The following is a 13,429-nucleotide window of genomic DNA, read 5'->3' on the forward strand; positions in this document are numbered from 1 at the left end:
TTGAGTACCTTCCATTTTTTCTGTACGTTTCCTCCTCCTAGTTTTTATAATTCATTCACACCACATGTGATACTGGGACTTCTTCCTGGTGGGAAAGGTTTTGTCCATTGCTAACTACCGCTTGTTTTAGCATTTGTTTCATCTGTCCTTAACATGGAAATTAAGTATTTGTAAAAATAAGATTTTTTGTCATGAAACTTAAAAGATTATTTAAAAATGTGAAGTTTTTTACATGTCATTATGAATGAAGTACTGAGTTGAATATACAGTTTGCCAGAAATTTTAAGCACCTGCAGACTTATCCTGAAAATTCTTCTGACCACTGATGTTTACTTTTGAAACGGTACTTGTTCACATAAATTACAGACTTGTTACTTTTACTTATGCCTCTTATGATGGTCAGAGTGGAAAGACCTAAGTGTTAGTATGCAATCTTTATGCCACTGTAATATATAATCAGTAGTTAGAAGATAGGAAAGACCTCCTCCAACCAGGGAGTCCCATTTCATCAATTAAAATTTCTGTTACTTTACTCTGGGTACTGTTAAATATGTGTAGCCTAAGGGTTCACCAGGATCTTGTGGGGTTTTTCTTCATTTACAATTTTGTTTTTAAACATCCACTTGGGTTTCTGTATTCTTCATGGAGGAGAAACTTGAGAAAATGTACAGTATATCAAGTTGCTAGGACCAACCATCACCTTAGAAAGTTATCTCTGGTTTTGTCCATAAATGAGAGATGACAACTGGATCAAGGTAAACTTGACAGAAGTTGAACTGTTAGATGTTAAGGGTCAAAGGAGTGGATTAAGAATAGAAGGCAGAAAGCAGTGCAGCCAGGGACTGAAGGGATGTTGTAAAGAACTTTTAGTATATGTAGTGCATCACGTAAGACTACTTTCGCGTACTTTCAATTCCTAACTTATTACTGGAAGTGCCCTCCCCCCAACCCATCTGGTTGGATATTTCTTTGCTTCATGGTCAGACAAGGAAAATAAGGTACTTTCAGCAGGTGTGGCAGGGCTCTCCCTATCAGATGAGGTCTCACATATTTCCTGATTGCTGCTGTACATTATAACTTGCAACTTGTTATTGTCTCTCCATCTTGGCCAGCGCAAAAGGCATGTGTAAAAGTAATAAGTTTTGTTTACGAGGCAAAAAAGAATTAATATTTATGATAATGATGGGTGACTGGTGTGTAGTTCAACCCCTGAGAAGCATTGGCATCAAGCATGAAGATTTATTTCATGGGTAGCTCTGATAAATGGGAATAGCCTTGACATGTGACTTTCGATTAGATAACGAAGTTAAGGTACAGCAGACGCTCGATATGCAGATTCCAGATTATAGAAGAACCCTAGAGATACTTTTGATATATTCGAATTGCTAAAATAGATGCTGTATGACATCCATAGCATCATCAGAATCAGTGTTTTCTCTTGTAAAATATTTTAAATTGTCCTTTGATTGAGCTCCATATTTCAGTGCTTCTTATTAAGAAGATCTTGTGTCAGCTTAGGAACTGTATGCTGATGTATAGTCATTTAATCGCATCCAGTCGTTAGCATTTTAGGCAGATTTTTTTATATCCTGTTCAATTATTACTTTGATTGGTATTAGGTAGGGTAGTACTCATTAAATCAAGTACTGTATATTGTGAAATGTATAGTACATAACTTTCTTATACAGTGAAACCTCACTTTCACAGACTAATAGGGGGGCGGGGGGAAGGTCGTCCATTAAAGCCGATTGTCCGTTAAATTGAAGCATTGTTTTTTCGTGCCCAAGTGATGTTTATCGCTAGGCTAACCTCAGCCTAGTTGTGATAACCACTGACATACATGAAAAGATTGATATTATGAAGTAAACTGATAATAAAGGTAATAAAACCATTTTCACCTTATATATTATTGGCAAATTCTTCATAATAAAAAGCCTACTCAAGATATAATTCCGTATCAATGAAATCAACTTTTAACTATGCAAAATGTAAACATCGAATTATGGTAGCACTTACAGTAACGTTAGCTTTTGGTATCCTTTCAAAATTTAAATGGTAGTGTAATTACAGTAGTAATAATGTTTAGGATAACATAATATTCATTTTTCACTAAAAGTTCATCGTCATTTTGGTGGTAAATAACAGTTTAGAACAATTCAGTTATACAAATGATAATTATCATACATTATCCTATTGTTAGAGGTTTGTGGCTGGTGATGAGACGTAAACAAAACAATGTTTCCCTTTTAGGCAATGTGTTATTTCGTTTATTTTGAATTTCTAAGGATACAGTAAGTAAAACAGCAGGAAAACGGCATTTGTAATAATATCATCTTTACAGAAACCAATTTTTCATAAGATACCTGTTGTTGCAAAAGCTAGCCTATACACAGATGGTTCTGTAATTTAACAGTTGTCTTTTACTACCCTTGGCCGGATTTTGTCCGTTAATTCCAATGTCCATTGGGTCTGGGTCCGTTAAAGCGAGTTTTTACTATATTTTTGTTTGTGGTTTAAAGACTTGTGAGTTAGTATTAAAAAAAGCAGACTTATTATATTGAAACGTGGATTCCAGTACTTTACATTATTAAAAAAAATTTTTTTTGTCAGTGGTTTGGTGTACAGTAATTGCATTTGTTAAGCAATAAACACAAAACAGTGAACACCTTGAGTATGCGTCTTTTAAAGGAAGGGCCAGTAATTTGAACTTTTTCCCCTCCATCAGTCTTTCTCTGAAGAACTTTGCAAGAGATTTGTCTCTTCAGATTGCTTACCACATGCATGAGAAACTCGTGGGATATGCTAATTTTTTTTTAGAGGAATTGAAATATTGCAGTTTTTATTTATTGTTGAAAAATCTTAGTTTTGAACTGCAAGCTTCAATTTGAAATGTAACATTATCAAACTGACACTTATGGCTAGCAATGTCATGTGCACCTTGTCTCCACAAGGAAGGGAACTTATAATGAACATTTAGCACAGGGATTTAATTCCTTTTCCCATTCTTTGTAGAATTGTTTGTCTAAAAGTAATCACTAGATGGATTTTTTCCAAATACGGTGGGTAAGATGGGTTAACAATCCTAAATCTTTTAGCTCTGAGCAAGGATAGGGCTCTGTTGGTTTTAACAACACTGCCAGATGTTGTGATAGAACTAGTGAATTTTGAATTTTTTAACCCACATGTTGCCCACATTAGATTCACTGTCATTTGATGTGGATGTAATTCGTAAACTGAAGGGATCTCGATAGGGTAAAGCAGCTCAAAACTTGAAACACTGTAGCTTGAAAATTTAAATGTTATTTTATAGGGATGGATGTAATTATTAGTTGAGTTTTGAAAGCATTGGTGATGTCCTGCAGTAAGAAATGAAAGCCAAAAATCTTTTTGAAGGGATGAAGAGTAAACTAGATGCAAGGTAAATACCACATAGTGGTGAGAACATTAATTACAGGAGCTGAAAATAATCATGAGTTTTTAAATGGAGTTAATATTCTGGGTGTAGTAAGTACCTGTGCCCATTTTAAATCCTGTTAATGACAGTCCTCATTGAAGAAAAACTATACAAGTTGTCTTCAGTAGAAGATATTTTTCCAAGCATGTGATTTTGATATAAAAACACTATCTGTTAAAAAGATGGTTCTATTCTTTGTGTATAATATTGATATTCACTTGTTTAAAGTGTTTTCCAAGAATACTCCTTGCTGTAACCTGTTTTGGATGTGTCCTTATTGAATGCCCTTTGTGGTGTATCGAGCGCCCGCTGTATTGAAAGCAGGGAAGTCCTATGTAAATATGCCTTTTATTCTTTATATAACTAAAACTAAGCTATGATTGGCAAAACAAACTAATATTGAAACCTCTTTCTTAACAACTGCACATTGAATATGGGACGTATGACATGCATGATATGTTTTGAGTACTTTATGGAAACATGCTGAACTTTCACCTGCTTTGAAAATAGAAGTTTAGAAACTCTTTGGTGTCACTGAGTCCAGTTTATAATGGCATATGGTCTTCACCTACCATTTTGAATTGTGACCTATGTTTTGAGTGGTATTCAGTTAAGTTTCAAAATTTTAATGCACTCCTGTACATTCTTAGGTTGAAATGGTAGGTATACGTCCAGAACCAAAATTCATGACCTTTTATACCATTAAATGTGCATAAAAAGGAACCACAGTGCAATTTTTTTCAACGTGCTTCAATCCTAGGTTGCAGTCTATTCCAGTGGAATGTTTTTTTTATCATTATTTTGGCCAAGTAGTAGTAACACTGCTTCTTTTCTGTGAAATAGTTTCCTTGTATGTACATCATTAGTCGCCCTTTTCTTGCTCTGCTCCGTCATTTACTTGGTTTTCAAAATCTCCATTATGTTCAGACAAAAAAATAAAAAAAACAATGTACTAAGAACCCCATATGCTGTAATATGTGATAATACAGGATTCCATTTTTACTCCTTGCAATTTTCAGGAAGCATTTTAGATTAGGAACAGTAGATACTGTAATAAGTTTTCTCTCCGAGTAACCGAAGCCATGATACCAAAGGATTAAGTACTGTCTATAACATTTGGTTTGTAGAATTGGCTACTTATCTTTCAATGAAGCCTAATTTTATAAATAGGAAAGAGTTTGGGTATCCTTCGAATATTGTAAAGGCCTTGGTATCCTTAAACCAAAATTTTATGAAAAAATGAATGACTAATTTGGAATTGTTTACCTTTGTAGGTAAAAAGTTTAATGTCCTCATTTAGAGATCAGATGTCCAGAAAAAATCATTCTTTGATTACCTGTACATGGATTACAAACCCCTTTACTACTTATGTCCATGTGCCTGGTTGAATGATTTTGTTTCTAGATTTTAAGAATAATTTTTAATTAGTGTATGAAGCAATTGAAAACGAATTATTAAAGGATCTGAATATATACATAGAGCATTAGAGTCTTATATGAGAATTGATTTGTTGAATGTAAATTAAACATGCAAAATGTGTATCTTGTAGGAAAATTGCTGTATATACTCAAGTAATAGGTCAGATGTAGGGTGTATTTATAGAATACAGTGTAGTAGGGAATTTTTAAGCTAGAAAATTGTGCTTGGCAGGCAATATGAGATGTATTAAGCCATAAAAGTTTCCTGACTTTTATCACAAGTCTAAGTGTGTTTTTCCTGAGGTGCTGACTCGAATATTGTGATGATAGGCAGGTGCAAAGTCATCATTCAGCCTAATATTGGAATACTAGATTGTAAAGGCTCAATGTAGAAGAGTATTTTGGAATATTTGACTTTTCATAGGTTGGTTGATTGTCTTGGTTTTTCAGAGGTAAGGAGAATTTCATTCAAGCATATATTCTGCTTTAAACATTTTAAAAATATTTATGGCTTTGTATGTCAGCTGCCTTACTGACAGGAGAATTTTTTAGGCTTACAAAAAGATACTTGATTTCTGCAGAGAAGCAGAGTTACAGTTAAAGTTAAAACAAGAGTATTGAAGTGGGCAGTCCTTGAAAATACTGTAACTAATTTCTTGATATGAGAAATAAAGCAACCAGAACCTTGCAGTATTCTAGCTGGAGTGAAACAGATGTTGTTGTTGTGGCAGTAGCTTTTGACTTACTTTAGGGAGGGTGTTCATAGATGAATTTAAGTATTAATCTCATGGTAAAGCTTCCGAGTAATTTTTAGTCTACCATGGGGGCATGTTTTTCCATTTTTGTTCTAAAGTTTGTATTTTTTAAAAGGAAGTAGCCAGAGATGCCAAATGGAAATGTGGAGAAGTAGCTCATAATTTCAGTATATTTTGCAGATAGGTTTAGCCTATTACGCGAGTACATACATATCATCAGGTTGCCTCAAGCTGTAGGCAATTTTTATAGTTTTATGTTTGATGATAATATTTTAAGTTATTTTAAGTCTATTTATCTACTTCCTGACTTCTCCTCTCCTGCCTCCAAGGGAATTGTTACGCAATGGACAAGGGCAGTGAAAAATTCACACTTTTAAAAGGAGACCAATTTTATTTAATCAAAGAACACTACACTAATTTAAAATCATGAAAAGAGAACTTTAAAGTGGAAATTTAATATTTATACTATTATATAAGATACTGAACAAGAGGCCCTGGTCAATGATGTTATTATAAGATTAGGTTTACTGAAGATAATTTTAAAACTGCACAAAATAACTCTGGCTGGTTTTTGCTAATTCAAGTTCTAACATCTTCCAAAAATAAAAACAGGTTGATCCTGAGGCTGTGACCCTAGACCCAGACATTGAAGATGAAGAAACCATATTGTATGATGAGTATGGCACTCCAGTGGCAGACGAGCCACCCCATTGGTTACCTGATGTAGCACTTAAAATTGACCTCCTCATTCTGGATACTGTGTATGCCATGGAGGAGAAAATCACCAATGCTTCCATGCAAAATAAGGTAAAGACTTAAAGGGCAGTTTAAGCTGGGTCTTCAGAGAGAGTGTCCTAGATCTTGGTTATTTTTCAATGAAGGCTGTTTGTCATTTTATTATTATATATGTACAAAGATTATCTTGGATTCTCTAAGAAGTGGCTTATGTCAAAATTAAGTGTTGATTGTCAATCCAAAAGTAAGTGTTGGCTACTTCTTGCTTCAAGAAAATTGTCTTAAACCTTACAGTTAACAAGACTTCTTACACTGTATTCGCAGAGTTGGCGTTTAGGTGATAATTCAGATAAGCCTATTGGTGAATTCCGAGCCTCATGCCTCCAGCCAGATGATGAAGATGATGACCGCATAAATCCAATACATCTTGGTCGTGAACGGCTCCTTGCACTTGAAGAGGGAATTGAAAGAAGATACCTGAAGCCTCCTTTGGGTAAGTTTATCCATGGCTTTGGATTATATTAAGTACAGTACAGACACCACCTTACTTACAAACATTTAGTGATACAAACAAATGAGATTACAAATTAAAATTGTGTTCAGAGCGCTCCTCTTTGCTACCCGTAAGTTCAAATTTTGTTTTGCGCACCTATTCTGTACATATAGTACGTTTTAGGATGAAAAAATGTACAGTACTGTATTGATTTTATATTATATTGTACTTAAATAGGCATGAAGAGCACAGTAACCAGCTTACAACAATTCAACGTACAAACAGCCGTCCGGAAAGTAGCTTGTTTGTAAGGTGGTGTCTGTGGTATTTTATGGTGCACATAGTAACAGAAAAGAGGCCTATATGTTAAGTTTATATGTGAAACAAGTGCAGAAGTAATTTATATGGATTTGGTGAAACTCAAAGTTTTATTTGAATTTTCAGGTGTTCTACCCAATCCAAAGAATGAGCCATCTTCTGAACCTAAAGAAATGCCAAAAGGACTACAGGTGTGGAGAGAAGCTGTAGCCAAATCAGAAACTGCAGCGCAATTAGCAATGTGTACTTACATGTTGGAAACTGCTGTGGCGTGGGATAAAAGTATTATGAAGGCAGTAAGTATACATATTGTTGTATGCTGTACATGGGGTCCATATTTTTCATTTTATCAAACATCTTATTTCTCTTTGCTTAAGCATATTACCTTCCAGTAACCAGTGAATTGCCACTTTCAGTTAGCCTTTGCAATGTGATACTAGTTGCTCTCAAGTACTCTTTTGCAAGTAACCTGATCCCCATCTTCCACCAAGCTCATGTTACAGGGTTAATAACCTCTTTATCCTTTGAAAAAGATATGGGTGTAAGGCAACACAACAAAAACTAGACTCTTGGCTTACACCTTCACATACTATAAGAACTGTTCTCATATTTGGGTTAAGGTGTTCTGCTACTTTTGCTGCTATTTCACTTTTGCATGATTTATTTTGTGCCCCTTATTTACATACGCAAATTATGCATTTATGCAAACAGTAGATAAATAAGAAAAGGTATTTTAAGGAAAACTCTTGTCTCTTGTGTTAGAATGATGTAATTTTTTTTTTTCCCATTTTAAGTATTTGTTCACCCTTGCTACTTTTAATTCTCTTAAATCTATTTCCAGTATTGTCAGTTCTGTCATAGTGGAGACCATGAAGAGAAGTTGTTGCTTTGTGATGGCTGTGACAAGGGATATCACACGCATTGTTTTAAACCTCCTATGAATACTATTCCTGATGGGGACTGGTGAGTAGAATTATTTGATTGAAATGTGTCTAGTTATGTCTTATTTTGATATGTATTTAATGAATTAACATAAAAGAATTCTTGAATTCTGAGTTTTCCCCAAAATTAGGATTTAATTTATATGTTCTATAAGGAGGAGACTTGTCAACAGTAGTAAGTGTATACTGTAAGGATAATTGCTTTTGTGCCTAGTGTGAATTATTAGTGAAAATGATTAGTATTGTACAGTATAGTGAATGTACCCTTGGGGTAAAGGTAATTTACACTGAATCCACTGTCTTTTATTTTGATATTATAATAGGATTTGATTGCATGGGTTTTGTCCAATGATATTTTATATTACTACTGACCACACATGAATTAAGTATCCTTGTAGAATATGTTCTCAATTTTTTCATCCATGGCATTGAGGTTTTATGAAACTAAATTCCAACAATCTTTTCAGGTACTGTTATGAATGTGTTAATAAGTTTAGTGACAGTTCACAGCGACACTGCCTAGTTTGTGGTGGCACTGAGGGGCGAACGCTAGTCCACTGTTCTGTATGTCCCCGGGCTTACCACACAACGTGTATCACTCCCAATCTCGCAAAGGTGAATTGTATATCAATCCCCTTTTGTTTTTTATATGAATTCATGTTACATATTAATTTTCAAGCACTGTAGCATTATTTTTAACTTGAAAATGCATTTTTTTTTCTTTCTTTTTTTTTCACAATTTTGACAAGATGTCGGCTTTGCAGGTACCCAGAAATAAGTGGGTATGTCCGGCATGCACTAGCAAAAGCCCAAGAGGTCGGAGAGGGAGGACAAAGAAAATTAGCGAAAGTAATGTAAACAGTAATTCAACCAATTCTGCAACAGAAACTCCATCAGAAAACAGTGATGACCCTCCAAATAACTCGAATGCAACACCCAAGAAAGAAAGAACAACTAAAAAGGTAAGAGTTGAATTCGGCATCAAAACTAATAGGAAAATTAAGTATGTGCTAAGAGGAGAAGGTCCATGTAAGTTGGAAATAGATGTATGAGTAAAAAAGATAATACTGGTAAGGTTTAAATTCAGTATGTGTTCATGCAAATTAAATAACTTATTCTTTATATATGTATACAGTCTGTGCCTGTTAGGGTGGAACAAATTTGGTGGTAAATAGCTGGTAAAGTTAGTGTAGCTGTGATTGGTGAAGGATGAGGTCTACAGTAGGAAGAGTTCCCCATCTGACTTGTCTATTATCCTCATTCCATGAGTTCTTTTGTAAAAATTTGGGAGTATAGAGGTAATTTTTCAGCCTTTTTTATTAGTTTTTTCCATAACTATTCACCTTCAAGTCAGTATTGTGCATTTTATATATCTTTATGGGAATAGTTGTTCACTACTGTTAGTAAGATGCAGTATTTAAATTTACTGTTCCCAGGATGTTAATTGGTGGTTTGTCTGTATTTACCAAACTCATGTTCCTTACCCACCAAGATTGCTATTCTATTCTATATATAAGCTTCAATTTACCTGTATATGATCATCGTCAGATTTTCTTGATAATCTTTAGTGCATTGTTCACAAATACTATGCCTCTTTGCCTTGGAACACTTCAAGAGGTAATTATGTTTGCCAGGTGTAGGAAATAACCAGTATAAATGTATATATACATTTACTTTAACAGACAAAACAAGCAGATCTTTTCGAGGTGTAGGAAATAACCAATATGTATAAACATTTACTTTTAACAGACAAAAGAAGCAGATATTTTTGAAGGTATAATAAAAGTCACTGGAAAACCGCAAAATGCTTCAAAAAATTTTCCATATCAAAATTTTTTGCACAAAAAGTTATATTGCATACTCAGGCTGATTTTTGCCTGTGTGCAGAAAGATCCTTATGAGAATGCTAAGAGATTAAGCAGAAAGAAAGAAGTAGGTAAATCTCTTTGTCAGATGATATTTTGTAGTTGCATTTTGGAAATCTTTGCTGTAGCCTTTCACATTGAAGGCAACCCACCTCATCCATCCCACTTTGTTGAATATGGGCCAGAAGTACAATTGCTACTGTCAGTTGGGTGAGAATGGGCATCCCCTCTCCTCTACCTCCAGACAGGTGCCATCCTTGTTTAGTCAGTACAAGGCTTGTCCAGCACTTGTGCAGAAGGATACTCCATATTTGAAAGGCTATGGTTTGTATACCTGGGAATAATACAAATTACTCTAAAAATGTGGCAGTTTGTTGTTTCAACCCGAAAGTGTCGCTATGCAAATTGATGAATCAACAGATATTACCAACAAAGTGCAGTTGGTATTAATTGTTGTTATAGTTGGAGATCAAATTGGGAATCAGCTGTAAAGAAACTCATAGCACTGCAAAAGGTGAAGACATTCTTTACATTTTGAATAACTACCTTGCAGTTATCAGTGAAGTCGTGTGATGGCATTTGTACCGATAGTGTTCCCTCTATTGTTGGTTCTATAAAGGTCTTGCATGGTTTACCAAGAATGTAAACAAGGATATTATTGCAAGTCACTGACCACTACTTAAAGAGTCCTTGATGGCAAAAACATTGACAGATTACAGGTATGATAACAAGATGCAAACACAGCTCAAGTTAGTACAGAATCAAAATTGGTATTTTAACAGCATACTCTGGCCCCAGCAGGAGTGGTTTCCAGAACATTTGGATGTGGTAATGAATTGACCCAGATCTCTACTCAGGTGGAGGAAAATTTCCTCCATTCCCATGACTGGTGTGAGTCTCTGAATTCAAGAATGGAGGTTTTCAAGCACCATATAGAGGGGTATTGGAAAGTGAAGGTGATGCAATTGTTACCCCATGTAATTCAACCACAAACTTTTTAATGAGTGAGTTAGGTTTGTTTCTTAGTGTAATAAAAGCAGTGCTGCTGCACTCAACACTTCTATTATGATGAAAGCAGACTTTCTCATTGTGCTGCTAAGCTGGTGCCTAGGGAGAGGATTCATCACAGTAAAAGGTAAAATCACACAATGTTAGAACTTTCAGTGTGATATTTACCACCTCACATGCTCCTGGGTTTGGATGAGGTCTGTCTCCCACCTAATTGCTGAATCAGGCATCTAATAATTAATGGGCATATAATGAAGAAGCAATGTATACAGAGACAGAAACAGTTATTGACATAAATTCATTAATCACATGGATACTTTGTTCTCCTTCCTATCCCATGTTCATTTTGCTAGTCTCTTGGACATTACGTAATGAGGGATGATGCAGAGAAAAAGTGAAGATGCAACTAAGGGAAATGGAAGCATTCTTCTTGGAAAGATTAGGTTGGTGCAACTGGTATATTTTGTGATGAAAACAGGCATGTTATAATTATTGAGTTTGTATTGAAAAATGTGGTTTTGTCAATGAAATTTAAGGTTTGTGTCTATGAGACTTGGAAATTACAGTACAGTATTTGAAATTTGTATGCAAGAACATACCAATCAAAGAAGGGAAGTGACTGTTGTTCTGAAGGAGACAGATAAAGAACAGTTTTTTAAATGTCTCCAGTATGTTAAAGAAAGGGCAGAAGTATGAGGAATGAGTTTGGTAGAAGGGGAGGATTTGATTTGAAGGGAATTGTTAGAGAGAATAAGAAAATTGTAGGAGGATTCAGTAAAATAAAAGCCAGGTAGTAAATTATAACTGAAAAAGAAAATTATATGGAGTTGTATGCTTTTGTCTATTGTTGTAGGGGATCAGAGGCTGGACTTGCTGAACTCACACACTTTGGACATTTGGCAACACTGGTTGCAGCAGGGATCACTACACCTGGAAACATTTGTCAGAGCAAGTAGCATCCTTGTGTAATTAGTATCATACAAGAGGTACCTTTATTCACCACCTCTTTTCCTGTTGTAGACAGTTTCATGATTCTGAGGGCCAAATACCCATCAATTCAGGCCCTGTCATGACATAGATCTTAGTCTGAAGTCGTAAGCCATTGAGGAATAGCATTGACATTAGAAACACAGATAGTAGGATGCATTGACTGTCTATGGAAGCACCATTTTTGAAGTGTAAGATTGTGTTCTTTTGTAATTTCTTTTTGTGCTACTGATGTATTTTTTTTTTTTTTTTGAGGTACATGACTCAAAATACCTCTTGTACTTTCTTACTTGTAAAGATCTTGTACCCATTATGTCATCTATACTTATCAGTTTACTAACCCTTTACTTTTAACCTCTATAGTAATGCATCCTTGGAAGCTGCTGTTTGTCCCTTTATTTTATGGTAAATAACTGCTGCATCCTACAAATGGTCCTAGTCCCCAACCTTGTAGATTAAAAAGAATCTCCAAATTTTTTATTGCCTCTGCTGTCATGAGAGGAGACGTGTAAGCCAGCAGTATAGATATGGTTTATGAAATGCCATTTAGTAATAAATCCGAGTTTTTCACTGCACAAGTTCAGAATGGAGATGCCCTGGACAGTCTTAGCAGCCGTAAGGGACAACAACTTCAGATTGACTGTAGACTTGAAGGATGTCTACTTTCAGATTCATATCCACCCTTTGTCCAGAAAGTTCCTCCGCTTCAGTCTTGGGGAGCAAGTGTTCCTGTTCAAGGTCCTTTGCTTCGGACTGACAACAGCCCCACAAGTGTTCACTAGAGTCTTTACCCTAGTGTTGACATGGGCTCATGCTCAGGGGATTCACCTGTTGAGATATCTCGACGATTGGTTGGTCTTAGCAAGTTCTCGGGAAAGGTTGATTAGGGACAGGGACCGTCTTCTCCAGTTTTGTCACAACCTAGGTATTGTGATAAATCTGAAGAAGTCCAATCTTCTTCCCGGCCAAAGGATTCTGTACCTGGGAATGGTGATAGACGCAGCCTCATCGAGAGTTTTCCCGTCACACCAGAGGATAGAAAGGTTCAGGGCAGTAGTTTGCTCCTTCCTTTTGAAGAAGGAGCAACCATCTCACCAGTGGCAAGTAGTTCTGGGCCTCTTGACTTCTCTGGAGAAGCTGGTCCCTCATGGGCATCTTCATATTCGGTCCCTGCAGTGGAGACTAAAGGAGTTTTGGTCCCTAACAGGAGACTCCCCTCAGCTCCAGGTCCCTCTGTCAACAGAGGTGAGAAGCAACCTCCTGTGGTGGGTGGACGACCAGAACCTGACGGTGGGAGTTCCTCTTCATTCACCCCCTCCAGATCTCCTGTTCTTGGACTCATCCTCCGAAGGTTGGGGTGCTCATCTGGAAGATCTCCTGGGTGGGTGTGGAGCTCTCGGGACAAGCAGCTCCACATCAATGTGTTGGAGTTGAAAGCTGCCTTCCTGGGTCTTC

The 13,429-nt window shown here is 36.0% G+C and overlaps 1 protein-coding gene across 50 annotated transcripts in view; it reads left to right on the forward strand.

Annotated features, from left to right (window-relative positions):
• Positions 1-13,429, forward strand: part of tou (toutatis) — a 185,722-nt gene that overhangs the window by 159,068 nt on the left and 13,225 nt on the right. For 49 of the 50 annotated variants that reach the window (XM_067093983.1, XM_067093989.1, XM_067093982.1 and 46 more), the window contains 6 exons: positions 6,240-6,434; positions 6,687-6,855; positions 7,300-7,469; positions 8,015-8,136; positions 8,582-8,729; positions 8,879-9,076. In XM_067093983.1, coding sequence (XP_066950084.1) covers positions 6,240-6,434; positions 6,687-6,855; positions 7,300-7,469; positions 8,015-8,136; positions 8,582-8,729; positions 8,879-9,076 — 1,002 coding nt within the window. Of the gene's footprint in view, positions 1-6,239; positions 6,435-6,686; positions 6,856-7,299; positions 7,470-8,014; positions 8,137-8,581; positions 8,730-8,878; positions 9,077-11,840; positions 11,989-13,429 lie in introns of those variants that run through there. The other variant, XM_067094032.1, reaches the window with a different exon arrangement.

Source organism: Macrobrachium rosenbergii, chromosome 50, assembly GCF_040412425.1.
Source record: "Macrobrachium rosenbergii isolate ZJJX-2024 chromosome 50, ASM4041242v1, whole genome shotgun sequence".
NCBI classification, from domain to species: domain Eukaryota; kingdom Metazoa; phylum Arthropoda; class Malacostraca; order Decapoda; family Palaemonidae; genus Macrobrachium; species Macrobrachium rosenbergii.